Genomic DNA, 27,559 nt, shown 5'->3' with positions numbered 1-27,559 from the left:
AATGAGGACGGAGAAGGAAAAGCTAGGGGAGGCATTTGCTCAGAGTTGAAGAGGCTGGAAATAGGGGAAAGAACAGGCACTACCCCCTTCCCCACATCTACAGGCCTTCAGAAAACCAGTAACTTCATTTATGTCCAGTGCTTTATTAAACATAAATAGTCTCATCAGAGGAGACAGAAACGTGTCCCCAGGCCAATACAGAGTACGTGCATGTGTATTTATGAGGAAGAGATGTGTGAGGTCCCTGATCTGTGCTCTGAGGGGGTGGTCAGTCAGGCGGGGCCTGGGCCAACCAGTAAGGCAGACAAGGTCCTGGTCCTGGGGGACTCACTGCTCCTGGGCGCCCCAGGAGATGTAGTCTGGCCGCGTGGCCGCATGATACTCGTCGATGAGCTGCTGCACAACCTCCCTGGACGTGTCCAGCTCATCAAAGTTCTCCTTGAAGATGTCCTCCTTGCGGAACTGCTCCAGGAAGGCCTCCCGCTTCCTCAGCTTGTCATACTGGCGACAGGTCCGCTCGAAGAGCTTGGTGTGTGCAGAAAGCAGGGGTCACAAAGAACATAAAGTAACAATATGGCCCAGAGAGACAGGGAACCAGTGCTGGGCAATCTGCACATTAAGAGACCTGGAAGCAGGGGCAGCAAGGATGTGGAGAGGTGAGGCCCAACCAGGAAAGTGCGTATGGGAAGACAGGTGCAAACCGTTAAGCCTCACCGAGGAGATGCTGGTGTGGTTGGCCATCATGAGCCCACTGACCCGGTGGGCCGAAGGCAGGTAGGGAGACTTCCTTGACAGGGCCACCTGGATGCTGGCAGGGCCCCAGGGGATGAAGTTGGCCAACTTCCGCTCCCGGATCCTCTGCAGACTCTTGTGGACCTAGCGGGGAGGGGTGGACACAACAGTGGTGGTGGTAGCCTCTCCTCTACCCCTGTGGGTTCCGGGGGTGGCACGAAGGGGCCTCACCTACCTGGGTGGGGTCCACCTCCCCCTGGATGATGTTGAGGATGGCGATGTAGCAATGGTTGGTCTGGCGATCCCGGCCCGTGGACACCATCACGTTCTTGGGCTGCAGCAGCCGCCTCATGACATCCAGGACTGTGGTCTTCCTTACGCTGGCCACCTGAGGGGAGAGCGGGCCACGGGGACCAGGCCAGCACTCAGGGCACGGTCCAATGGCTGACCCCCATCAGACTCAGGCTAGGATGGTCTCTCTGGGAGGCATCTTGAGATTCGGGTGTACACTGAGCCTTGGCTGCAGGACCAGGAATCTTAGCCCTCCTCAGCTCAGCAAGGTCATGCCCCTGTGCGGGAGCATCAGCAGACCCCACATAGCCCGGGCCCTACAGGGAGCCAGGGGTGTAGGGAAGAGGAGAACAAGTCAGCAAGGAGCTGGACGGTCTGTGCCTGTCCCTGAGCACAGAGCCTCTGGGGCTACAAAGAGCGGCTCCTGGAGGGCGCAGCAGGGGGACAGAAAGGCTAGGGCAGGGCCTGCTGGGGCTGCTCCTACCGACTGGTCCGTGGTGAGCGGGGTGTAGCCGGTCATGAGGAAGTGGAGTCGAGGAGTGGGGATGAGCGAGGCGATGAGGCCGATGAGGTCGTTGTTCATGTAGCCAGGGTAGCGCAGGGTGGTGGTGCTGGCTGACATGATGGTGGACACCTGGGGACGGGGGTGCCGGGTCATGGGCCTTGGCCTGGGGCGGGGCCTCCCTTCCCCAGATGGCACTCCAGTAAGGAGGGTTTCCAGTCCGGGAGCAGGGGCTCACCAGCTGGTTGATCTGGGAGAAGGATGGGTTCTGGATGTGCAGGCGGTCTGTGGCGATCCGGTTCAGGGCTGTGTTGTCCAGTACCACCTGGGGGACAGAAGAGGGTGACAGATTTATGGGGACAGAAAGGACAGGAGCTCTGCCTGAACCTGGGCTCTGAAGCTTAATTTCCTTGGTGCTTCACGGCCAGAAAGACCCATCCAAAAGGCAGTGGCACAAGACTGAGGCACAGAAGGGCTCAAAATAGACTTTTTAAATGTAGGAAAATCATGAAATAGACAAGGGGGTTGGCACTGGAGAATGGCAGAATCCAGGACGCACCACACAGTCTGCGTTCTGGGTGAGCCTCTTGAGCGTGAGCAGGGAGTTGTAGGGCTGGACCACCACATCGCTCATCTCGTCCTGGTTGGGAAACACTGAGTATGTCTGCACCAGCTTCTTGGGGTACCTGGTGGGGTTGAGAGGAGAGGGTCAGGGCAAGAGACTGGAGGCTTAGTAAACATGGGGCTCACAATAGTCAGAAAGCAGTGAAATCTAAATGGCGAAATTGGGGTGGGACACAGGATCAGCAGAGAAAGAAGACTTGACTTTTGGAAGTCTGCAACCCCAAAGGGGGAAGGAACGGCAGAGACAATCTTAGGACCTAGGGTTCTAACTAAACCAGCCATACCCCCTGAACCTTCTTCATCTCTTCATCTAGGGCTTAGATTCTAGGCTCTGGATCCAACCACTCAGAGTGTGATCAGGTTCTTGGTTATTTTATCTTCTCTTTCTCACTACAGGAGTTAACAGAAGGGCCTTTTCATTGCTCTAGCAAATAGGAAGGTGTATCTGGAGGGCCTCCCAGTTACTTGGGAAACCAAGTCCTTCCTGCCCCTTAAAACACAGACTTACCTGTCATTCAGTCGTTCTAAGAGGTAGGAGCCCAGGCCAGAGCCTGTCCCCCCAGCAATGGAGTGACACAGCACGAAGCCCTACAGGGGGAAGGTGCAGTCAGTGTCTAGGTACTGGATTTCAGACTGGACCCATCCTACAATTTCTTGGACTCCTATTTTCCCAAGCCCTCTCCTCCACTTCCCTTACCCCACACATACAGCTCAGGAGACTCTGCCTTGTGTCCAGCAAAGCCCAGTGACTTCTGTCCAGTGCAAAGGGTACATGGGTAGGTCTTGTACTTAACAGGTGGCTTCTAAAAGGTGTTGTGAAGCCTTCCCTCTGACAGCTCCCACCAGCATTCCTAAGACACTCACCTCTAGACTGTCACTGCCATCTGCCTCCCGATCTATGATATCAAAAATGTCCTCGTGGATCTTCTCTCCCTGTACAGACATGGGGAGTATCAGAGTGGGACAGGACCATGGGACAAGGACTCTGACCTCAGAATAGCCACCTTGAATTCTCCTTATAGAACATAAAAGTCCTTTTTTGGAGCACAGTGGCCCTGCTTGTTATTTGCACTGAGAGGCAATATAGTACAGTGGGTATGAGCAGATACTCAACATCCACACTGCTTGGATTCATGTATTAGGTCTAGTTTTATTTAACCAAGTGACTCTGGGCAGGTTACTTTAGGCAGGTTACTCAGTTTCCTCATCTGAATTATGAAGGTGATACAACTCCTCAGTCCCTTATTCAAAATTCTTGGGGCCAGCTATGTTTCAGAATTCAAATATTTCCAATTCTAGAAAGGTAATATGGTATGTATGATGTATGTTAAGTAAAATGCCAGTGGGTATCTGGTGTGTGCTAATCAAATGTATTAATATTTCTGCAATGAAATGTATAAGTAATGACAAATTAGATAAAAACTATAAAATAGCCTGTCTTCACTGAGATTTTTTTTTTTTTTAAAGATTTTATTTTTAAGTAATCTCTACACCCAAAGTAGGGCTTGAACTCACAACCCCAAGATCAAGAGTCACATGTTCTACTGACTGAGCCAGCCAGGTGCCCTGAGATTTGGTTTTGCTACTAAACAAGTTATAAATCATGTTTTGGTTTCAGAGTTGTTTTTTTTTTTTAATTTTTTTTTTCAACGTTTATTTATTTTTGGGACAGAGAGAGACAGAGCATGAACAGGGGAGGGGCAGAGAGAGAGGGAGACACAGAGTCGGAAACAGGCTCCAGGCTCTGAGCCATCAGCCCAGAGCCTGACGCGGGGCTCGAACTCCCGGACGGCGAGATCGTGACCTGGCTGAAGTCGGACGCTTAACCGACTGCGCCACCCAGGCGCCCCTTCAGAGTTTTTTAGAATCTGAAAAAGGAGGTAAGAGACTGTGAACCTATAATACCTATCTTTAGGGTTGTTGGGAGGGTTAAGTAAGTTACATGTAAAGCACTTAGTATGACCTGGCACACAGCACTAGCCAAGTGCAGTCTTAAGCATATTGACTTAGAAAAAAGAACTCCCCTCAGCCATCTCTCTCTCGCTCTACTACTCCTACATCCTTGATCTGGTTTCTTCTCTCTCTGGCAAGTCATACCGCCTGCCCTCACACAGGAAGGGAGTTGTGGGTTCTGCCAGGGAATAGCAAATGACCTGCGAGAATCCACTGGCCCAGTTGTTGCCAGCCCCTCCTCCATGCTCTGACAGGTAGATGTTCTCTGGGTTGTAGAGCTTGGCATAGGGGGAGTTGAGGATGGAGTGGATCACCCGGGGCTCCAGGTCCAGCAGCACGGCCCTGGGGATGTAGTGCTCATCGTCTGCCTGTCAAGGGGAGACCAGCAGGGTGGTCCAGTCAGCTAAGGCCCAGTCCTCCATCCTCCCAACTCTGGCTCCTGCCTGTCCTCCCTCCTCAAGCCAGCCGCCCTGACTCCTTTGCCCAGAGGGTTTCCTGGTACCAAGCCACTGCCCTTCCCTCAGGCCCCCCGGGGCCACTGTGGGGGCGCGTGGGGGGGGGGGGGCTGGCAAAGTCGCTGGGAGCACCTGGTAGAAAAAGACGTCCTTGCGGTCAGTGCCCTCGGTGGCGAACTCCTCCACGATGCCCTCGGGGCTGATACCATGCTCAGCGCACAGTTGTTTCCAGAACTCGAACCCAACTGGTAGGGGGGGAGGGGCGGACGGGCGAGAAAGAGGACGTCTGGGTCTGGGCAGATTCCAACCAGAAACTGGGGGACTGAGCGCTCGCGAGTCTCCCATGTCAGAGGAAAGGGCTGTACGCCAGCGACTGGGAGGGGAGGGCCCCTCAGGGTTGGGCAACTGGACACTGGGTCAGGCATGTCCCGCCTTTGGAAAACTACGATTGCGGGAAGGGCGGATGGAGTCCAGGATCCCGCAGTGAGATCCCATAGAATCTAAGGAACCTGACTAGTGGAGGGGCCGGAGGTTCGCTCACTCTGATTGCCGCACTGGCCCAACTGTAGGGTGATGATTTCCCTCGGCATCGTCGCTCCAGCACCGGTGTTGCAGCCGCTCCCGCCAGCCAAGCCGCGGCTCGCCAGCCGCTAGCTGCACTACGCAGGCGCCAAACAACCCGCTCCGCCCTCGAACTTTCTCTGCTCCAATGAGAACTGAGTTCTGGCGATGGCAGGGCCTCATTCATGTGGCTTCAGTGAAGCAGACTGCGCGTGTGCAGCTCCTGGTCGGGCTCTGCGCCGCGGCGCGGCGCGGGGGACGTACTTTGACGCAGCGTTCTCTTCTCTGGGAGGACGTGAGGTAGAGCTTGTGCGCAGGCGCACTATGGAGGGACGAGGCCTCCCCCGCGGAATCGCGCATCTGCGCAGTCGGTGTTTATTGTGACCGACGGGCCGCGGCCCCGGATGTTGTGGCTCCCGGGGGGGAGATGGCGGAGGCAGAGGGGGTGGCCGCGGCCCCAGGCCCAGCTTCGGGGCCTACTTTGAGGGGTCGCCGCACTATGTCAGGCTCCTGGGAGCGAGACCAGCAGGTTGAGGCGGCGCAGCGGGCCCTGGTGGAGGTGCTGGGGCCTTACGAGCCTCTGCTGAGCCGGGTGCAGGCAGCCCTGGTGTGGGAGCGGCCAGCCAGGAGCGCCCTGTGGTGCCTGGGGCTGAACGCGGCTTTCTGGTGAGAGAACTGGACCCTCGGAAACCCTTCCAGGCGCGAATTCGTCAGGTTTCTCTAGGGCTCTACCTCTCGCCTCTCCTGTTTTCTTCGCTGCCTTGGCTCCTTCCAGTACCTGCCTAATTTTGCCTCACCTCCTTCCAGTCCATTCCTCCTGCAGGTTTTGGCATCGCAGCTCTCCCCAGGGCTTTCCAGTTATCTTCCCTGCTTTACTTGCTCCCGCACCCTTGCCCCGCACATCTGGCAGGAGCTTCTGGTAACATCTTGAGCCGCTCGAAGCGAGCGAGGACGCCTCATTTTGGCTAGGGAAAGCTGTGTCACTTAAGGCCATCACTTCCCGTCTCTTGTCCGCTCAAATGTGGTTTGAAGACCATTCTCAGAGCTTTGATTTTAGTAGTTGTTATATTGGGGTAGAGGCATGAGGCGTGAGGTCTTTCAAAAGTATCCAAAGGTGTGATAAGAAAACAAGCTTGAGTGATCTGAATTAGCACGTTAGTTATCCTTTCCCTGCTCAAGGGAGTTTATGAAGTCTGAGCGTCAACGAGAGCCTCCAGAGCTGCAACTTGAAAGAAAATTATAAGCTTTTGAAGAACAGTTATGAAATAGTGGTAAATTTCACCCGTCTCAGAGCCACTTAACGATTGCATCTCCTCCCTGTTCCAAGGAATTAGACATCTTTCTTTAGGCACGGTTTATAGGCAAGGAGATTGAGGATGCCTAATAGCGTGTGTGAGTTTTCCTGAGCTGCAAAAGGGAAACTATAAATATGCTTTAAGAGTCTGTGTGCCGTGCTGTGCGAAAATGAAACTGCTGCTTCTCAGTTGTCATCCCCTAAAGAGGACATAGGTCTTTATACGGTCTGCTAAGCATAGTTTGGAATTATTCATAACTAGGAAAGGATTATTCACCAAATTCCAAGGGAACTGAAGTATAGGGAGGCTTCTACAGCTGAATGAAATAAACCTATTCTGGATGAACCTGAAATGAAACGAAGTATGTGTTTCCAAAGAAAATGTGTTTTTGCTAAAAGTACGTTTTCCTGAAATTCTTGGTTTTAGAACCAAAACATTTATTATCCTTTGTCTGAAAGATTTTCAGTGAACTGGAGCAAAATAATGTCAAATTCATTGATAGACACAAGGTTCAGCTATTAAGTTAAGCCTCTCACAGTTTGAAGGGGACTCAGGTTTGAGGTGTCAGAGCAGTCTCTGGCATTAGTTGCTTCCGGAGTCTCTAGCAAACTTGATGATAAAATTTTCCTACAGCATTCTTCATTTATTTTTGGTTGTGCTTCTTTGATCCCCAGGTACCTACTTCCTTCCTTTTCTTTCTTTGGCAGAAATCTTTAAGTGTAGCACCTCAATCAGGAGCATTTCCCAAAATGACGTTTTCTTCCTTTCCCCCACCTCCCCCATCACAACTCCTAACCCCAAACCATTCAGCCAAAACTTCATTTCCTACATTGAGATTGTACTCCTAGGGGAGAAAAAATTGGCCCTTAATAAACCAGTTTGTATCCAAGTGTGATTGGCTAATATATAAAAACTTCATCAAGGTTTATTAATACAAATGAGTCAGCATGTATGTTGTTATTTTTGAGGAGGGGACTTTCCATATGCCCCTTGCCTGAGAGATTTTTTTAAAAAACATTTATTCATTTTTTTAGAGAGATGGAGACCAAGTGTGAGTGAGGGAGGGGCGGAGAGAGGGAGACTTAGAATCAGACTCCCAGCTGTCAGCACAGAGCCTGACACGGGGCTCAAACTCATGGCTAGATCAAGACCTGAGCTGAGAACGCTCAACCAACTGAGCCACCCAGGTGCCCTGCTTGAGAGATTTTTGAAGTAGAATGTGGAGTGGAGGTCTGTATTTATAGGGAGCTGCTCTCCTATGTGATTGAGGCACATCTTTGAATGTTACAGTTAACTTTAATTTTCTGGCCCCCAACAGTGTTTGCTTAAGTTTACTAATATTCCATGTTTAGAATCTCACTCAGCTCCCCTTTTTGTAGTCTTGGTTGTGATTGGTCTTTGTCTCTGGCATTTCCTGCTAGGTTGCCTACTGAGTATCCAGAACATGGTTACTGTTGTTACATTCCCATCACTCTCTACTAGGTACAGAAGAGCTATAGCAAAATAAAAGTGTGACTCTTGAGACTCTTATACTTTATGGAGAGAGGACTCATCTCCATGAAGGCTACAGAGTGACTGATAGTGTTAAACCCTCAGAGACTAAGGTAGTTTGGTATTGGAATTCATAGCATTGTTGTTTTAGGAAATGAGCTTCCTTGGAAGACAATTTGAGGCTCAAAATGAAAGTTAGACTTGACATTCTGGTAGCATCATGTTGTACATGTCAACATGTGTTGACATTTCAGTTAGGAATGTCAAAGACTGACTGTTTAGTTCTCGGACATTATAAATGTTTAGAAAATGTAAGAGGATCATTGGCTCAGGTCACAGAGAAATTGTCTGAAATTTTTTTCCCTTGTTTTAAATGATGGTACATCATTAACTGTGGTGTTTTATGCATTTTGAGGTATTAGAAGATTGGATAGGAGTACAAAAAATCCAAATTCAGGTAGGTAGTCACTCTTAATTTTCAGTGTTCTGTATTCTCAGTCAAGGTTTTTCTGTACGTGTGAATGTGCCCTCTTACATCTTAATAAAACAAAAGCAACAGCAGCGTAAAAGAGATGGATGTAAATGCCTTGCCTCTATAGTATTTCAGGGCTTTCAGTCTTTTTTATTTTTTCTTCAGGTTTCAGAGCAATTATGGTGATTATATCGGAAATCTTTCAGCCTGTGTTGCTTCTGGTTACTGACATGTTATTATCTTTAGGATAATAACAGAAATGTCAGGCCTTCCTTTCCAATAGCTTGTGTTTTCATTAACCTCAGCACCACCTGTAAAGGAGTGATTTGGGGGAAGAATATTGGAGTCAGCCAGAGTGTATCCTGACAGGATCAGAAAAAAACAGGTTGAAGTAACCTGTTGGTTTAACTCAGATCTAGGAGATCGGGGGAGCACTAAGGAGCCCTGGACATGTGTGTGCATTCCAAGCCCTCCCCCTTCTATGAAGAGGCACATGATTCAAGGAGGGCTAGATGGCTTCAGAGCTCCTTTCCAGTCTTTAACATTATAGGATTCTAGACCGTCTTTCAATTAAGGATATCGATTTAGAGCAGTCACAAGCTGATTCCCTATTGAGATCTGCTTTTACAATGATTTGTCTCAGTTAACCATACCATCTTCTAGGGATATCATGGAATCTATTGTTTTCACGATTAAAAAAATAAAGATGTTCTCTCTCCCCCCAAAAGAATCCAAATACAAAAATGACCGAGTAGTGATTAAAGCAATTCTGATTTAAAAGTTTAGAATATGAATGAAAAATAATAGGGACAGGAAATGGAAGGCAGGGCCCAGTTAAATAGAGGCATTTGTTCTGTGAGAAAAATTTACACGTCAAATTTCAGATGAAACATACTGAGCAAATGCTTCTCATGCTGGTCTTTGGAGGGTTCTTGTTGCTTTTGGTAGCCAAGGAGACTCCCAGGGGTGCCTTGGCTTACTGTTTTGCCTGTCTTCCGCCATTAGTTTTTATCTGTCCTAATTTTAAGGTTGGGTGCTTTCTGTCCATTACCATAAAGTAGGTGTTTAGCAACTAGCTGGTTTCATTTCTGGTTTTGTGTAAGCAACAACTATCACTAAATTATGTGGGTTGGGTTAATTTTTTTCATACTGATTTACCAGTGACTAGCTCATTAACCAGATGGCCACAAGTGCCGTACAATAATGGGCTTTTTGTCCCTATAGGATGGGATGCTTTGTTCTGAAGTGCCAGTGAGACAAGCCTACTCTGTAATAACAAAGAAACCCAGAAATAGTATCTTCTTTGGTTGAAGATAGACATGTGCTCTTTATTTTATTTATGATATAGCAAACTCTAATTCACCTGTACTAATTATGAAGATCCATGGTATAATTAACCTCAAAGAAAATTGTTTGGTTTTGGAATTTCTCTTGATTTTTCTGGAAACCAGGTTGTTTTTCCAAGGAATATTTCTTATTCAGAGAGATAATTGAATTTTAACCCCTAATAAAGGGGGTGAAAAGTTTACAGAAGGAAAAAAGTAGAAAATAATGAATCAATGGATATATAACATTTCACTCTCGTTAGTAATTAAAAATTTGAATGTAAATGGCAGTGAGTTACTGATTTCTGCTTATTTTTTTTTAATGGTAGTATTTAATTCTGGGGAAAGTATGTAAAAGCTGGTATATGATTGATAGCAACATAAATTCAATAATCTTTCTGAAAGGTAATTAGGCAACATGTATTAAGACACCTAAGGGGCATCTGGGTGGCTCAGTCCCATGTCAGGCTCTGTGCTGACAGCTGAGAGCTTGAAGCCTGCTTTGGATTCTGTGTCTCGCTCTCTTTCTGCCCCTCCCCTGCTTATGCTCGCGCTCTCTCTCTCTCTCTCTCTCTCTCTCTCTCTCCCCCCCCCTCTCTCTCTCCCTCCCTCCCCCTCCCCCTCCCCCCTCTCCCTGTCTCCCTCTCCCTCTCCCTGTCTCCCTGCCTCCCTCTCCCTCTCCCTGTCTCCCTGTCTCCCTGTCTCCCTGTCTCCCTCTCTCTCCCTCCCTCTCCCTCCCTCTCTCCCTCTCCCTCTCCCTCCCTCTCTCCGTCTCCCTCTCCCTCTCTCCCTCTCCCTTTCCCTCTCTCCCCCTCTCCCCCTCTCCCTCTCCCTCTCTCTCCCTCCCTCCCTCTCCCTCTCTCTCCCTCCCTCCCTCTCCCTCTCTCTCCCTCCCTCTCCCTCCCCCCTCCCCCTCTCTCTCCCCTCTCTCCTCCCTTCCTCCCTCCCCCTCTCTCCCCTCCCTTTCTCTCCCTCTCCCTCTCTCCCCCTCTTCCTCTCTCCCTTTCCCCCCTCCCCCTCTCTCCCTCTACCCTTCTGCTTGCTTGCTTGCACGTGCACACACAGTCTCAAAAAAAAAAAAAGTTAATGTCTTTTCAGGGACTGGGGGAAAATGGACAATGATTGTTAACGAGTATGGGTTGCCTTTTGGGTTGATGAAATTGTTCTAAATTAGATAATGGTGATAATTACACAACTCTGAATATATTAAAAACCATTGAGTTAGGGGCGCCTGGGTGGCTCAGTCGGTTGGGCGTCCGACTTCGGCTCCAGTCATGATCTCATGGCTGGGGAGTTTGAGTCTGCATTGGGCTCTGTGCTGGAGCCTGCTTTGGATTCTGTCTCCCTCTTTCTCTGCCCCTCCCCGGCTTGTGCTCTGACTCTCTCAAATACAAATAAACATTAAAAAAAAAATTCAAAAACCTTTGAATTAGACAATTTAAAAGGGCGAATTTTATGGTATACGAAATATCTCAGTAACTCTTGTTATTAAAAAATAAAAAAGTCAAGGGGTGCCTGGGTGGCTCAGTCAGTTGAGCATCCAACTTTTTTTTTTTTTTTTAATTTTTTCCTTAACGTTTACTTATTATTGAGAGACAGAGAGACACAGAGTGTGAGCAGGGGAGGGGTAGAGAGAAGGGAGAGACAGAATCTGAAGTAGGCTCCAGGCTCTGCGCTGTCAGCACAGAGCCTGACATGGGCTCGAACTCCCAAACTATGAGATCATGACCTGAGCTGAAGTCAGTTGCCTAACCAACTGACTAACCCAGGCCAACTAACCCAGGCACCCCAAGCATCCAACTCTTGATTTCTGCTCAAGTCATGATCTCATGGTTTGTGAGATTGAGCCTCACATTGGGCTCTACCCTGACAGTGTGGAGTCTGCTTGGGATCCTCTCTCTTCCTCTCTCTCTGTGCCCCTCCCCCATTCATGCTCTCTTGCTCTCTCTCTCTCTCAAAAATAACTTTAAAAAAAAGAAGGTAAAAATTTTAAAAAGTATTTCCCAGTATTTCCACTTGAAGTAGTTAATGGAAGTAAGGACAAAAATACATGCTCAGTGATATATAATTCAGCTTTACTTTTTTATATCAAAAATTGGAGACATGTTCAATTAGAGAAAGATTTAACAGACTAATTGTATGTATGTATGATATAATCGTTTTTGATGTTTTTCTGGTGATTCAAGAAAACTCACCTATGTATTGTTAAATGAAGAAGGAGGTTTTTAAACCAGATATGACATATATTTCCATGGAGTTTTTATATGTGAATTTTTTTAAATAGAAGAAAATAGGGGCACCTGGGTAGCTCAGTCGGTTAAGCGTCCAACTTCAGCTTAGGTCATGATCTCACAGTTCACAGGTTTGAACCTCGCATCCAGCTCTGTGCTGACAGCTCAGAGCCTGGAGCCTGTTTCAGATTCTGTGTCTCCCTCTCTCTCTGCTCCTTCCCCACTCGCACTCTGCTTCTCTCTCTCTCAAAAATAAATAAACATTAAAAGAAAAGAAAAGAAAAATAAATGGAAGAAAATAACCTCTTCACATTTTAGGGCATGTATGTGGATAACGGGTCATTTTAAAAAACTTTGTTATGGAAAAATTTAAACATGCATAAGTAGAATAATATTATGTACTACTACCTACTCAGTTTTAAAATTTTTGGGGGCACCTGGGTGGCTCAGTTGGTTGGGAGTCCGAATTCAGTTCAGGTCATGATCTCATGGTCTGTGAGTTCTCATAGTCTGCTGACAGCTCAGAGCCTGGAGCCTGCTTCAGATTCTGTGTCTCTCTCTCTGTCCCCGCCCTGCTCATGCTCTTCCTCTCTCAATCTCAAAAATGAATAAATGTTAAATTTTTTTTTTAATTTTTCGATTCATGACCAGTTTTGTGTCTTCTGTACCTCAGTTCTTTTTCACCTCTTCCTTTGTTGTTTTGAGGCAATCCCAGGTGTCTTATAATGTAATCTCTTAAGGATTTCAGAACGTGAAAAATCTCTGAAAAATACTTTAAAAAATACCAGTGCCATTATCATATGTAAAAAGTTAATGATTCTAATCAATGTTCAAACTTCCAATTTTTTCAAATATTACTTGTGTTTAGGGGAAATTATCTGGCTCAGTCCATAGAACATGTGACTCTTGATCTCAGGGTGGTGAGTTCATGCCCCACATTTGGGCTTGAACTTAAAAAAAAAGAAATATTATTATTTTTTAAACTTGGTTAGGATCCAAATGAAGTCCACATATTGTGATTGATCTGTTTTTTACATGTCTTTTACTCTTTGTTCCCTTTCAATCTTTCTTCCTCTGTAATTGTTGAAGAAAGCAGCAGAGTGGATTTTACTTATTGTATCCCTATGCATATTCCCCTTGTGCTCTGTATTTCCTGTAAGTTGGTAGTTGGATCTAGAGGATTGATCAGATTCCGGTTCAAGAAATTTTTTTTTTTGATAAGACTTTCATAGATGGTGTACTAACTTCATCATATATGTGTGTGTGTGTGTGTGTGTATGTATAAATGTTTATTTAAAATTTTTTTAAAATTTTTTAACATTTATTTTTGAGAGACAGAGACAGAGCATGAGCTGGAGAGGGGCAGAGAGAGAGGGAGACACAGAATCTGAAGCAGGCTCTAGTCTCTGTGCTGTCAGCACAGGTCCTGATGCGGGGCATGAACTTGCAACCTAGGCCAAAGTCGGATGCTTAATCGGCTGAGCCACCCAGGCACCCATTTATTCATTTTTGAGAGAGACAGAGACAGAGAGAGAGCGTGAGTGGGGGAGGGGCAGAGAGCGGGGGAGACACAATCTGAAGCAGGCTCCAGGCTCTGAGCTGTCAGCACAGATGGATTTTTCATCCATCCTTTATCTGTACTGATCTCAAAAATACTTTCTTCAATTATGTTTTGTCTTTGCACATGGTTGCAGAGTTGTCTTACAGGTGTGCTTCCGGGTTACATCTGTAAAATGATAAGCATTAATGTGACCTCTTTTCACATGGTCCATGTCTTACTCTTTTCTGAACTCTTTTCAAACAAAGCACACTAATCTGAGATTGATATTCCTTTTTTGTTGAGGGATTTAGTGTTGAGGCCTGGAAGGAAAAAAGCACACACTTATCCATATTTTATGTTTGACGGTCAGACTTCTAAGAGAACATTGATGCTAATTATCTATTACCTTGGAGGGGTCAACTGCAGTATATTGAGGTGATATATCCTATTAATTAAGTTTTTATCTGTATGGAAGAAACTAGTTTCCCAAGAAATGTTATTTTATTTATACCACACGGAAAAACTTTTCTTTTTCTGAGTTCCTACATTGGCTTATTCAAGAAAAAGATAAATCTGGTCCTGAAATTAATTTATGGGTCAGGATTAATCTTGTGGAGAAAGATGTTTGGGGTGCCTGGGTGGTTCAGTCAGTTAAGCATCCAACTCTTGATGTTGGCTCAGGTCATGATCTCATGGGCTCTGTGCTGACAGTGCAGAGCTTGCTTGGGATTCTCTCTCTCCCTCTCTCTGCCTCACCTCCCTTCTTTCATAAATAAACATTAAAAAAATTAAGGGGGAAAAAAAAGATGTTCACAGTTTTAGCCTTCATGACCCAAAAAATAAAAAACTTTTTATAAAACTCGTTACTGTTTCACCTTTATCTACAGGATAAAATCAATATGCTTGTCATAAAGGCTCTTCATGATCTGACTTCTGCCTGTCTCCCCATATTCTATGTGTTTCAGTTATATGAAACAGCTTGTTGTTCCTTAAATATGTCATGCCAGCTGGCTGTTGTCCCTATCTGAATGTCCTTTCCTTCCCCACATCCTTTTGCCCTGTTTTTTTACCACTTACCTTTTTTCTCTTTAAATATTTTATTTTTTAAGTAATCGCTACACCCAGTGTGGGGCTCCAACACACAACCTGAGATCAAGAGTCACACACTCCACCAAGTGAGCCAGCTAGGTACCTCATTCTTACCAATTATCTTAAAAAAATTTTTTTTAATGTTTATTTATATGTGAGAGAGAGACAGAGACAGAGCGTGAGCTGGGGAGGGGCAGAGAGACAGAGACAGAATCCCAAGCAGGCTTCAGGCTCTGAGCTGTCAGCACAGAGCCTGACAGGGGGATCGAACTCACAAGCCATGAGATTATGACCTGAGCAGAAGTCGGATGCTTAACTGACTGAGCCACCTATGCACCCCTTTACCAGTTATCTTTTAAATCCCAGCTTAAATGTCCTCTTCTTTGTTATTGTTATCTTGTCATATTACAAGCACACATAGACACATAAATACATTTGAGAGTAAAGTCCATGTCTTACTGTTTTCTGTAACTGGGCTGCTTACCTCAAGGCCTCCACATAAAATGGGCATTCAGTACACGTTTGTTGGATTGAGTTGAAGCATAGGTGGGCACTATAACAGGCTACTAAGATAGTTCAGGTCTTGGAGAAACAGTATTTTTACTGCCATCATTTTTGGAAAACCGGCCTGCCTTAGGAGAGCTTAATATCCTATCCCTACCGCAATTTATATTTGTGTTAGTAATTATGATCTGGGAAGTGGAGATTGTAGACAGTCTGAAAATTGCCTTCCCAGGGAGCCCTTTCAAGAACTCCGGAGAAAATAGTGGTCATGCCATTTCTTCCTATGCTGGCATATAGAAGCAGCAGGACTGGGGAGCAAGAAATTCTAGAGCCCTTATCCTTGGCCTTGTTAACTTTGCTTGCCGGGGTGATGAACTGGCTTTGGAGAAAAGATTAATGACCTGGGGCAGCTCCAGAGGCTTATTTTTGTTAAGCTGCTTTCATTCTTTAATCTCATATATAATTACAGTGTCCTTTAAGTGGTGGGGTAGAAAAATCGGAATAGGTTATCATTGGTGTCTGGATTTTTCAGTTCTTGGTTCCTCCCATCCTTCATTATTTGTATAGTTTTAAAAAGTACATAACGTGGATTCACGTTTGTTGAATACAAGTACAAAAATGTCTAGAGACAAAAAATTCCTCTGCCAATCCCTGCGTATGTATAGGTATTCATAGATACACACAAGATAAAGCTATTTTTTTCTTTAAATATAAGGATTATATTCTTAATATCCTGTGATTATGTCAAGTCATGAGGTCTTGTGTTGAGTTGAGAAGAAAAGAGCTCATTTATAACCAAACCTTGGTCATCCTAACCCTTGTTTGATCAGTTGTTATAAAGCTAATAACACTGCTACATTGTAAAATTGAATAGAGCAATGTGTTTGGCATGTATTTGGTGCCTTGTGTTTTCTTCTTTTTAGCAAGATCAAGTATGGTATTTTTATAGGCAATTAAGTATGTTGTTTCTATTACCTACAAACAATCCTGCATGTTTTGTTATTGTTACCACTACATACAGATGAAGAAACCAAGGCTTAAAGAGGTTAAGCTTGTTTATTCAAGGTCACAGGATTAAGCGGGTGTTGAGAGAATTGGACTCCAACCAGTCTGACTTTAAAAGCCATGTCTTACTGCCCTGCCGAACCATCTCTCCAATGCATTCAGCTTCCCTCTTGAAACTGAATGGTTTAGGGGCGCCTGGGTGGCTCAGTCGGTTGAGCATCTGACTTCGGCTCAGGTCGTGATCTCATGGTCTGTGAGTTTGAGCCCCGCGTCGGGCTCTGTGCTGACAGCTCAGAGCCTGGAGCCTGCTTCAGATTCTGTGTCTCCCTCTCTCACTCTCTGCGTCTCCCCCACCCATGCGCGCGCGCTCTCTCTCTCTCTCTCAGAGAAATAAATAAACTTAAAAATTAAAAAAAAATTAAAAAAAAGAAACTGAATGGTTTCTCAAACCATCTGTGGTGAGGGCTAGTGGTGGTGTCTTCCCTGATGTGTGGCAAATCATTACTTTTGTAAAGTACAATACAAATCAGTTACTAGAAAAATTAAGTTTAAAAAAGGGACAGAAAATATAAACCCAAAGGTATTCTTAGATTCCAAATTACTTGGTCAAACTTCTATAAAAATTTCTAAATGCTTACTTTATTAAAAAAATTTTTTTTAATGTTTATTCATTTTTTGAGAGAGAGAGAGACAGAGCGTGAGTGGGGGAGGGGCAGAAAGCAAGGGAGACACAGAATCTGAAGCTGGCTCCCAGCTCCCGGCACCCGCCACTGAGCTGTCAGCACAGAGCCCAATGTGGGGCTTGAACCCGTGAATCATGAGATTATGACCTGGCTGAAGTCGGACGCTCAACCAACTGAGCCACTCAGGTGCCCCTGTAAATGCTTACTTTAAATTTTGTACTTACTTCCTCACAGACTGCCAGAATCAGTTTGTGGGCCAGCACTGGACTACAGACACTGAAAGGCACTGCTTTAGAGGCCTTATGCTGGGGTATAGAAACACTCCTAGAACTAATTTTTTTTATTAAATATCTTATGAAAGATTAAAAAAAACTTTTAGTGTTTATTTTTGAGAGAGAGAGAGAGTGTGTGAGCAGGGGAGGGGCAGAGAGCGGTGGGGGGGGGGGGGGGGGGGACACGGAGACACAGAATCCAAAGCAGGTTCCAGGATCTGAGCTGTCAGCACCGCCTGACGCGGGGCTCGAACTCAAGAGCCATGAGATCATGATGTGAGCTGAAGTCAAGACACTTAACTGACTGAGCCACCCAGGCACCTCTGAAAGATTTTAAATGTTAGCATTCATCAGTGCATGGTGAATCTTGGTTCTTCTTCTTTTACACCCTTTTCCTTGCCAACCTATATTATTTTGACATAAATCCCAGATATCACATCATTGTGTTCATAAATATTTTAGTATGTATCTTTAAGAAATAGGGACTCTGTAAAAACCTTTTTCCATAATGTTATCACATCTAAAAAATTAACAATTCCTTAATATCTTCAGGTGTGCTGTAGGTGTTAAGATTTCCCAGATTTTTCATAAATATCTATTTGTGGTTGATTCCTTCAAATAAGAAAGAACTTTTCCTTCATCCTGTTAATATGATATATTATATTTATTGATTTTTATGTGTTGAACCACCCTTGTATTCCTGAAATAAATCTCAGGAATTGGTTATGGTATATAATCTTTTTAATATGCTGCCAAATTCAGTTTGCTAGTATTTTATTGAGGATTTTTGCATGTATATTCATAAGAGATCTCGGTCTGTAGTTTTCTTGCAGTGTCTTTGGCTTTGGTATTAGAGTAATGTGGTCTCATGAAATCAATCAAGAAGTGTCCTCTCTTCAATTTTAAGGAAATGTTTAAGAAGTATTAGTGTTAATTTTGAAGAACTGGCTCTTGAGATGTAGCTTCATTGCTAACTTTCTGTGTGACCTTGACCACATCATTTTACTTTTTTGGGCCTCAGTTCCTCCGTCTGTAAAAGAATATCTAATTGAATTATATGCTTCTTAATACATCTCTATCAGTTTGTTGCCCTACACTAGGGTCTAATCTGGTAGAAAGGTGTTTGCTTTCATCCTTATAATAACTTGTTATCAGGAATGAATTTCTTCTCCCTGAAATTAATGGAATCACAGACTTATAAGTTGGAAGGACTTTAAGAGGTTATTTGACTTAGTCCTCTGCCTTTACAGAAGCAAATTATTACCTCTGCCACATAGGTAAAATAGCTGATGTTCAGAAAGTTTAAGTGATTTTCCCAAGCTATATAACTAGGATTTAAGTCTATTTACTAGATTCTGAAGTATACATATGGTCCTTTCTGAAAGTAGCTTAATTAGATAATAATCTTGTTTTTCCTTCTCTATAGGTTCTTTGCACTGACATCCCTTCGTCTTGTATTTTTACTTGCGTTCAGCTCAATGATCATTGTGTGTATAGATCAATGGAAGAACAAAATCTGGCCTGAAATAAAAGGTGAGTTCGATAGCATTTAGAACAATCTGAACTGGAAATGATCTTTCATTTAATTTTTACCTTATTTTGGGGGGTTTATGGGGGAGTATATAGAACTGGGAATACCTTTTGATGCCTGAGTTATTTGCTTTAGGAGACACTTGAAGGGCTGGTGCTCCTTCTGTAGTTTGGTGGAGCTGTGCTCCACCCTTCCCATTGTTACTAAGCTCAGGAGACCTGTACCCACCACCTGAGATGTTCTAGCCTTCATTATTGGTCTGAGGAGTAAGTAGTCCTCAAGTTAAAAAAAAAAAAGATTCTCATTGCATACTACATCTTTACTGAGGTGGTATCAGTTTGCCTCTCAGGGATTTCTTTTAACTTGTTTATTTATAAAGCAGTAAGCTAAGTGTTGTGACTTATATATAGTACTCTAAGACATGATTCCTTTTCTCAAAGATTGTACATACATAAACAGAAGACAAATGAAATGACAGTTGTAACACAGTACCAAATATGTCACGGTGCAGTATGTGATAGGTATGTTTATTATGTATTTTGGCCCTGGCTCAGGCCTTGAATGAAGCAAGAGATTTGGACAGTTGAATATAAAAGTGTGTTTCTAGAGGGGCCAGTAGCTTGATTAGTCTGAGAAACCAGAAGCTGCAAAGCATCTCTGAGAGCAGGGAATTGGTCACTTTCACCCTAATGAAGAGGTCACTGAAGGAGTACTAGGAAATAAAACTGAAAACATGTTGAGATTAGATTTTACAAGGCTTTTGAGTTAGGCCTAGAAGTTTAGGCTTTATCCTATAGCTAGTGGGTGGTCATTGAACATTGTTTTATTAAAGCTTATATGCTGAAGTGATATTAAAGCTTAATTTGATAGCATTTTGCAAGCTCACAGAGAAGAAAATGAGGAAGGAGAGAGACCTGATAGGAAACTATGGCAGTATGTGTGAGAAGTAGTCAGAGAAGTATTCATGGAAACAATTGATGGGTGGCTTCAAGAGCTGAGAAGTAGGAAGACACATTAAGACTGGTAAATAGGGGGTTAGAAGAATTAAGGGATAAAAGCCAGCTGTGGGAGTTCAAAGCTAGGAGAATAGGAGAATGGGGTTATGGTCAGCGTATACAGTAGCAGCAGGCAGGGGAGTCCGTTGGGGTGGGGGTTGAGAGCGAGGAAAATTGATGTAGGTTTTGGACATGTTAATTTTGAAGTGTTGGCAGGATATTTACACCAAAGTATACAGCTTTTAAATACATTCCCATCCTATTTTGCAGAGACTTTAAGGAGTCATGTAGTTCATTCACCTGTTTTATGGCTGGTGAACGTCAAAAGACTTGACATCGTTCACTATAGTTAATAGGTCTCTTTTTAAAGAGAAAAGACAGATTTTAGGGTTGGAGTAAATATAACCCGCCTCAGTAACCTGGTGCACCTTGATATGTATGAACAACCAAGACGCACTTGAGGGGTGGGATGGGTCATTTTTCATGTGCACCTTGATTCTCAGTTGTAGAAAGTAGAAGGGGTCCTGATGCTCCATTTGGATCCCCTCACCCGCCCACTGGAGAAATGAGCAGGCATCAGCCATCATCCCCGTGTCTGCAGTTCCCTAACTCTGTCAGTGTAACATAGTGTCTCCTTTTTATTGGCTATTAGCATTTTCTTTTCCTCAAACCTATTAAAACTTGAGCTGTCAGACCAACAGCCTAACATTTTTATGTTTAGTTTTCCCTACCAACTAATGCTGGTGTTTGTTTTAATATTGTAGTGCCAAGACCCGACGCATTAGACAATGAGAGGTATGGAACACTAATTAAATCCCTTTTCGTTGCTCTGATTGATTCTCTTGTTGTAATATTCTGGTTCCATGTTGTTAACCCCATGTTATGGATACAGAGTATAAGCTGAGAACCTAGTCTGTTCCGCATAATCATTTTAACAAATCTAAAATTCAGGCAGCAATATGTTGAGATGGCTAGTGTCCTCTGCTATTAAGAAAAGTTTTGAAAAAGAAGTGTTGTAGGGCCCCGTAATCTAACATGCCAGGAAATTAGCTGCATTTTTTAGCCCTACTGTGAAAACTTCAAGGCAACTTACTTCATTTGTCTCCTGGCTTTTATACCAGGTCATTTAGTGTTTTCTGTGACCTGTGGCTTTTTAAAGTTCCTGGTCAGAAAACACATTGGTTCCAGGGATCAGCAAGCCAAAGATTCCTCTTATGTCTTACAGCTCCTGCTTTCATTTCTCAGTTCATTCATCCCATACGTTTGATCCAAGGAATTTCCTCTGCTATGGTTTATTTTGCTTTTGCTTTGTTTGTTTTCTCTCTGATGGACACATGCACCATTGCCTCCCCTCAGCAGCAGCAGTGTCAGACTGTGCTTTACTTTTATCCCTGAATTGCAATCACAGTGAATTGCAATGGTCCAAGTGCAGGGAAGATGTTTCTAAGCACAAAGGGCCTTGGAGCTGGTGGCAGGTTTATACACGTGGATTGGGCCACTTGCTCACAGGGTGGAGCTGTCGGAACAAGCGTGCCCTCCTAGTCTCTAAATTCAAGTTTCAACCTGTGAGACAAGAAGAAAGTCCCACTTCACTTCCAGAGCACCTAGGACTAGCCACTCCCCAGCTCCAATTGAAACCTAGAAGCATCGGCTGCCTACACAGCAAGATGGGGCGGAGGGGGGAATCCCTCAACACCCTCCTTTCACAGCTCCCCCTTCTCTCTCCTATAGCTGGGGCTTTGTGCACCCTCGGTTGCTCAGCGTGCCTGAGCTCTGCCACCACGTAGCTGAAGTCTGGGTTAGTGGGACCATTTTCATAAGGAATCTTTTGCTTTTCAAAAAGCAAAACCCAGGCAAGGTAAGACTCTTCCCATTTCACTTTCATTTCTGGCTTCTCAGTTCAGTTCATGCTAAACTGAGACAGTCCTGTGATGGCATATCCTCATTCAAGAGAGGAAAGACCCCGATGATTGTGGAGACAAAGGGAAGTTGTAGGAAGGGGTTTCTGACCAGCCACTAGGACTAGGGGAAGAGCTTGACGATTCCTTCTTTGGGTGCTTGCCTCTTAGATTGAGCCATCTTCCTTAGATTGAGCCCCAAGATGGCAAAGAAAGCTTGCTTGTGTGCGTTTTGTGTCATAGTAAACATATGGTAGGTTGTTGGGTTTTTTAATTTTTCACCTTTTTTTTTTTTTTTTTTTTTTTAAATTAAAAAAACCCCACCACCAACACTTGCTTTCAGAGAGAATTTTTGGCTAAGCCCATGCAGACCAATTTCCTAGCAGGAAAGGTGCAGCCCTGTTGGGTTAGCCACGGAAAAGGAGTTTGAATAGAATGGACATCCTCCTTTCCATCCCAGACGTAATCACTGTGGGATGCAACAGTGGCTAGACACAGCTGTGATTCTGACATGCCCACTCATAGGTCATAAAGAATCATTTTAATCACATCTCCACCTATCCCCTGTCCCCACCTCAGTCTCCCTCCATGTAACAGAAACTTAATACTGTTTCCTGACTCCTCCAGTTCTGCTTGCTGAGCTGTGGGATACTGACCTTTTTGGCCGTTTTGGGCCGCTACATCCCTGGGCTCTTGCTGTCCTACTTAATACGTAAGTATGGCACATAACCTTCCCCTGAGCTTACCCTGCTAGCTTTTCCAGCCACAGCTAACTCTAGGTCTAGAAAGAGGACTTTTATATTTTGGTTCTCCAGGAAATGATCTTTTTATATTTTCATAACCTGTTTGGTGTCATGAAAGTATCTTTCTTCTTATCTATAACAGGCTCCCCACACATAAAGTACTTTTCTTACTAAGTCAGCTTTAGAAATCATTGAGGGTTCACTAACCTATGTTGTATTACCAACTATAAAGACTGTCTGTTCCTATTTAGGAGGAAATTTTTAGAGTCCGAATACTGTGTAATAGCAGAACACAATTCTTAGAGGTTTCTCTACTAGATTCTGCTTATTCTGGAGCACTTTTTTTTCTTCTGGAGCACAGTTTTTTAAATTTAGTTACTTCCTGTTGGCCTGAACTCTGTGTGGGGCTGGAAGAACTGAGTAGTTATGGTTGTGGCCAGAAGCTCACATGATTTGTTGTCTAGTTTCTGAGGCATTGTTACCAGTTAGCCTTTTGTATGGCTCAGTGACACCTGTATGCATGTGACCACACTGCCTGGTTCTGTTCTTAATGTATCGGCAGCACACTCTGCTGTGCACAGCCACGTAGGTGGCTGCAGAAGTCTCTGCCCCCCAAAACCCCCTCATGTAGTGGGGGAGCCTAGTAAAGATGGATGACCAGCAGAATGAAACAGAACCATTTCCCACTGAGTGTCCAGAGGGCACAGTGACAGAAGGACAGTAAGGACTGTTTCGTACAGCCCCTTCTCCACCTTGCCGCTGTTTCCCACTCCTTCTCTCAGTTGTCACTGTCATGATGTGGCCCCTTGCTGTGTACCACCGACTGTGGGATCGAGCATATGTACGGCTGAAGCCAGCTCTGCAGCGGCTAGATTTCAGTGTCCGTGGCTACATGATGTCGAAGCAGAGAGAGAGACAATGTAAGTGTCAAGGGGAGGCTTCTTTCCACTTGGGCAATTTGGGGAAGACAAGGAGAAGCCTGTGAGTCTGCAGAAGTTGGAGAAGTGAGTGAGGTGTGGTTGGTGTGTAGGGGGCGGTGGTAGGTAAAAGTAATATTTTATTCCTGGAAGTCTGTGCAGGTTTACCAATTTTCCCACTTAGAATTCCGGACACTCCCATTTTAAACAAATCTGGGGAAAGCTCTTCCACATTGAATAAAAGTCAGACAGCGAAGATATCCCTAGTGTTTGCTGCTTTTTAGGAAGTACTTTCCTTGTGCCCGAGCACTGTGCTGGCAGCTCTGCATCCATGTCTTATTTAACCTTGACAACCTTGAGAAAAGAAATTGAACTTCACAGTTAGTAAATGGCAACCTCTAAGCCAGGCCTCTTTTTACTACTGAAAGCTGCTTTCCAAAGGTGATTCATGCTGCCTGAGAAGCCAGAAGATCCAAGATCCTCCAACACATGAATGACAGATCCGTGAACTTTTTCCTCCCTCCTGTGGGCTGGTCAGGTTAGATATTTCATTAAGCCCTAGCCTTCAGAGAGCCCTGCACACACAAGGTCATCAAGGCCCAACACCCCCTGGCACAGCCAGCTAAATAGTATCAGTCCTCAAAAGCCTAATTTAACCAAGGTGGAGCATCTCCCTTTGCCCTCTCTATGACAGCCTCCACTTTCCGCCTTGACATCCTGTCTGCCCCTAGCTGATCCTGTGACTTGTTGATCATCTGATCAGAACAAAAGTGTGGAGGGGCTGGTGGAGGAGAGGCAATGGAAGAGAGATCTTTCTCTCCCCAGTTATCAGCTTACCTTGTTACTTAGGCTCAGCAACCCCCACCCTCAGGCATTGTGATGGGGGCTTCAGGATATATTCAGAGGATTCATTCTGTTCTGTTCTGATTTTATGTCTTTGAAGTCCAGGGCGGGTGGGGGTTTCCCCTTAAGGGAAGGCATCAAGGCCTTCTGCTCTTTCCACATAGTGCGCCGCAGAGCTCTACACCCAGAGCGTGCCATGGACAACCACAGTGACAGCGAAGAGGAGCTTGCTGCTTTCTGTCCTCAGGTATCTTGGGTGTGGAAGGCACACCACTGGCCAGTTAGCCCCCTTTAACTGTATGGCAGCTCATGTTTAGGCAGTGACTAGGTTTTCAAGTTCATTATGGGTGCTTCAAGGCCCCACCCTCCCCTTGCCCCAAAGAACAGTGAGGAGAGAAGCTAGTGTTCTATTGGGACTGTGTGCATAGATCCTAGTTTGAGCCTGGTGACCAGCACACCCTCTTCCGTGTCTCCTTTTAACCCCTACCATCATGGCAGAACTTCTGGAACTGGCGTGATCATCTTTTAAACAGCCCAGCCCACCTTGTGTTGGGCAATGTATCTTCCTGGCCACCTGTGAAAAGTTATCTCTGGATCAGTTATTTGCTTAAGAGTAAGTGGCTGGTTGACTCCCCACACTACTTTCCTTCTTATGCTCAAGATTGATAAATAAGGGTGTTTTCCTTGGGGGAGCAGCCTAAAAGGGGTAAAGATATTGCCTGAAGTCCCTATTGTGCCTGATTGCACTGCTGGCTTTAGGGTAGCCTTTAGGGCTGGCTAATTAGTAGAGCTATAACTGGGGAACCATACCTTTTCCTAATGGCATTCTCTCTTCAGGCTTGTTGGTCTTTTCTTTCCTAAGCTGGATGATTCTACTGTTGCCAGGGAATTGGCCATCACAGACTCCGAGCACTCGGATGCTGAGGTCTCCTGTACAGACAATGGCACATTCAATCTTTCACGGGGCCAGACACCTCTAACAGAAGGCTCTGAAGGTGAGGGGAACCTTGGACCCAAGTTGATAATGACTCTGACTGTTGCCACTTAGCTTCCCTGGGCAGAAGGGGATACTGCCCCCTCCTCTCTGAGGTGTGGATCAGGTGGCAGAACAGCTTTGGCATATGGCTACAGCAAGAATGGTACTGCTGCTCTCCTTGAAATCCTCCCTTAGTAGCCTCAGGTTTCTAGGCTCATATGGAGCATACTGGAGGAAGGGGAGGGAGTTCTTTGGTCAGTAGAGATCATAGCAGTCTGTAAGTGGAGGGGAAAGGCCAACCAGTGCTATAGGTTTTGCTTCACCCTGAGAAATACAGGGTAGAAAAATCGGGTTACATGGGGCTGACTTTGTGGGGCTGGGGCACAGGAGTGCCAGGTTGTTGCCATGTCTCAGACACCCCTCTGTTCTCCCAGACCTAGATGGTCACAGTGATCCAGAAGAATCCTTTGCCAGAGACCTTCCAGACTTCCCTTCCATTAATGTGGATCCTGCTGGCCTGGATGATGAGGACGATACCAGCATTGGGATGCCCAGCTTGATGTACCGTTCCCCACCAGGAGCTGAGGAGCTCCAGAACCCTCCTGCCAGCCAGGACGAGGCTGTACTGCCGGAGCTCCTGCTTGGTGCCCTGCCTGCAGGATCCAACCTCACCAGCAACCTTGCCAGCCTGGTCTCCCAGGGCATGATTCACCTGGCCCTGTCAGGGGCCTCCCAGCCAGGCCCTTCTGGCCCCCCTCCCCGGAGAGCAACAAGAGGCTTCCTTCGGGCCCCTAGTTCAGACCTGGACACTGATGCTGAGGGGGATGACTTTGAACTTCTGGACCAGTCAGAGCTGAATCAGCTGGACCCTGCCAGTTCCAGGAGCCACTGAGACAGAGACTCCTTTTGGGGGTCACTGTGGTTTAGGTTTTTTTTCTCCCTATCCCACTTAAGGTGAAGGGGCAAGGGAAGAACCCAGGTCCCATCCACTGAATTCTATATGTATGCTTGGTGGCCTGGCTGAAGCTCAGGCCTGCTGAGAGAGGATACTCGCTCCCCGGCTACCAGCTGGACGCCCATTTCTGAGCTCAATCACTGCAGTGAGAGTGCTCCCCCAGGGGAGGCTTCTCCATCAGAATGGTACTTTTGGGGAACAAAGTAATCAGGGGTATTGGTTCCCCTTTGAGGGGGTGCTGCTGTTTGCTTCTAGGTATGGGTGCTCGGGGGCCCTCAGTGATAGAAGCCACCCTTTCCTTCCTTCCTCCCTCCATCTCCTCCCTGGAGCTCCAAGTCAGGCAGCAGCTGGAAGAGTTACATTGCCATCCTCTTTTGCTAAGCCATGATTTGATTTGTCTTTTTCTAAGCAAATTTTTTGGTTCTGCAGAGCAGGCCTGCTCCCTCTGCCCCAGCCCATCCTCATTTCTTGAGGCTTAACCTCCAGTGCTCCAAAGTAGTGCTTGTGAAATTTAGGAAATGTGAACATGATGTGAGGGTCGGCCTCTTCAACATTACCTTGGGCTGTGGGGTCAGCTGGCTGAGAGGGCGGGTGCCTCTATATCTCATGGTCTCATGGAATCTTCTGAAGCTGCCTGGTTATTTTTGGTGCTGCTAACCCCTGGCTCCATTTGACCATCAGCCTGAGCAACGAGCAAAGCAATACCATACCATATCCATTTCCATGTTCCCGTTCCTTCCCCTGCTCCTCCTTTGGAGAAGCAATAATTGCATGGGGGGTGTCAAAGTAGCACTTTACAAATGGCTCATTGGCATTCACCCCAGGAGCCACCAGCTCTTCTTGCACCAGCTCTTCTTACTCCTGATTCAGTTCCTTTAATAGTTTTATTTTCAGTTGCTTCCCACTTGGCAGGGCCTCTTTTAAGGATGAGCCCAGTTAGCAAGAATGTGTCTGTAGTCAGAAACCCCTCTAAGGGGTATCTGTTCTACTGTCATGCTAGAGAAAGACTAAAAATGGCAATTCTAGACCTGTGCCAGACTACAGCCTCTCTCTGCTTCCCCAATCAGAGCTCAGGCCAAACTCTTCTGTCCTTTTGCCCTCTGCATTAACCCTTTGCTGATCCTCAGGGACCACTCCCCCAACACTCCCATACCTGGGCAAGGGATGTTGGACAGAGCCCATTTTCATGTGCTGCAGGTGGGAGTGTGCTAACATGTTTGCTCTTGGTTGATGGACAAGGTAGAGGCTGGGAGTGAAAAGAGTGAGAAGGGAGAAGAGCTAGGTGCCTGTTTCATAGTCACTTGTGTGTGAAGATTTGGGGTAATGGCATCTCCCCACTTTAGGGTTCTCAGACTTTGGACACCTCCTCTCTTCTCAGAGCCCAGATGTCTCACAGGTGAACTCTGATAGGGAAAAACACAGGAGTGTGGGAGAGGAGCGGGTTTTGGTGTGTTTGCATGAGTGTGTGTAGCTTCAGGCCTTGGAAGTTGGCAAGAGGGAGGGAGGAAGGAGAGCAAAATCTTCAGAGGGTGTTTCTTGTACCTGGGGGATCCTGCTCTGAATCTCCTTAGTCCTCCACTGTGAACTGGGGTGGGGATGGACGGGAGGGGGGAGGGAGGGAGTGGTGCTGGGGAATAAATCTTATATGAGAACAATCTTTAAGAGACTGATGTTGA

At 45.6% G+C, this 27,559-nt stretch overlaps 2 protein-coding genes across 2 annotated transcripts; one reads left to right on the top strand and one right to left on the bottom strand.

Moving 5' to 3' along the window:
* Positions 1–123: 123 nt before the first annotated feature.
* On the bottom strand, positions 124–5,320 carry TUBG1 (tubulin gamma 1). The gene is made up of 11 exons (XM_027049037.2): positions 5,099–5,320; positions 4,690–4,802; positions 4,303–4,470; positions 3,014–3,082; positions 2,658–2,737; positions 2,085–2,211; positions 1,764–1,850; positions 1,508–1,657; positions 968–1,120; positions 715–876; positions 124–525 (listed from the first exon to the last, which is right to left on the bottom strand). The coding sequence occupies exons 1-11, from the start codon at positions 5,145–5,147 to the stop codon at positions 328–330; spliced, it is 1,356 nt and encodes a 451-aa protein (XP_026904838.1). The 5' UTR covers positions 5,148–5,320; the 3' UTR covers positions 124–327.
* Positions 5,321–5,419: 99 nt separating this feature from the next.
* RETREG3 (reticulophagy regulator family member 3) lies at positions 5,420–27,534 on the top strand. Its single transcript, XM_015069620.3, has 9 exons — positions 5,420–5,784; positions 18,452–18,558; positions 20,316–20,346; positions 21,283–21,409; positions 22,077–22,161; positions 22,975–23,112; positions 24,117–24,199; positions 24,815–24,947; positions 25,363–27,534. Exons 1-9 carry the CDS (start codon positions 5,546–5,548, stop codon positions 25,818–25,820), a joined length of 1,401 nt encoding a protein of 466 aa, XP_014925106.2. The 5' UTR covers positions 5,420–5,545; the 3' UTR covers positions 25,821–27,534.
* Positions 27,535–27,559: the final 25 nt, after the last annotated feature.

The sequence above is a fragment of the Acinonyx jubatus genome, chromosome E1 (assembly GCF_027475565.1).
Source record: "Acinonyx jubatus isolate Ajub_Pintada_27869175 chromosome E1, VMU_Ajub_asm_v1.0, whole genome shotgun sequence".
Lineage (NCBI taxonomy): Eukaryota > Metazoa > Chordata > Mammalia > Carnivora > Felidae > Acinonyx > Acinonyx jubatus.
The sequence above is the reverse complement of the archived record's forward strand: the minus strand, read 5'-3'. Positions and strand labels throughout refer to the sequence as shown.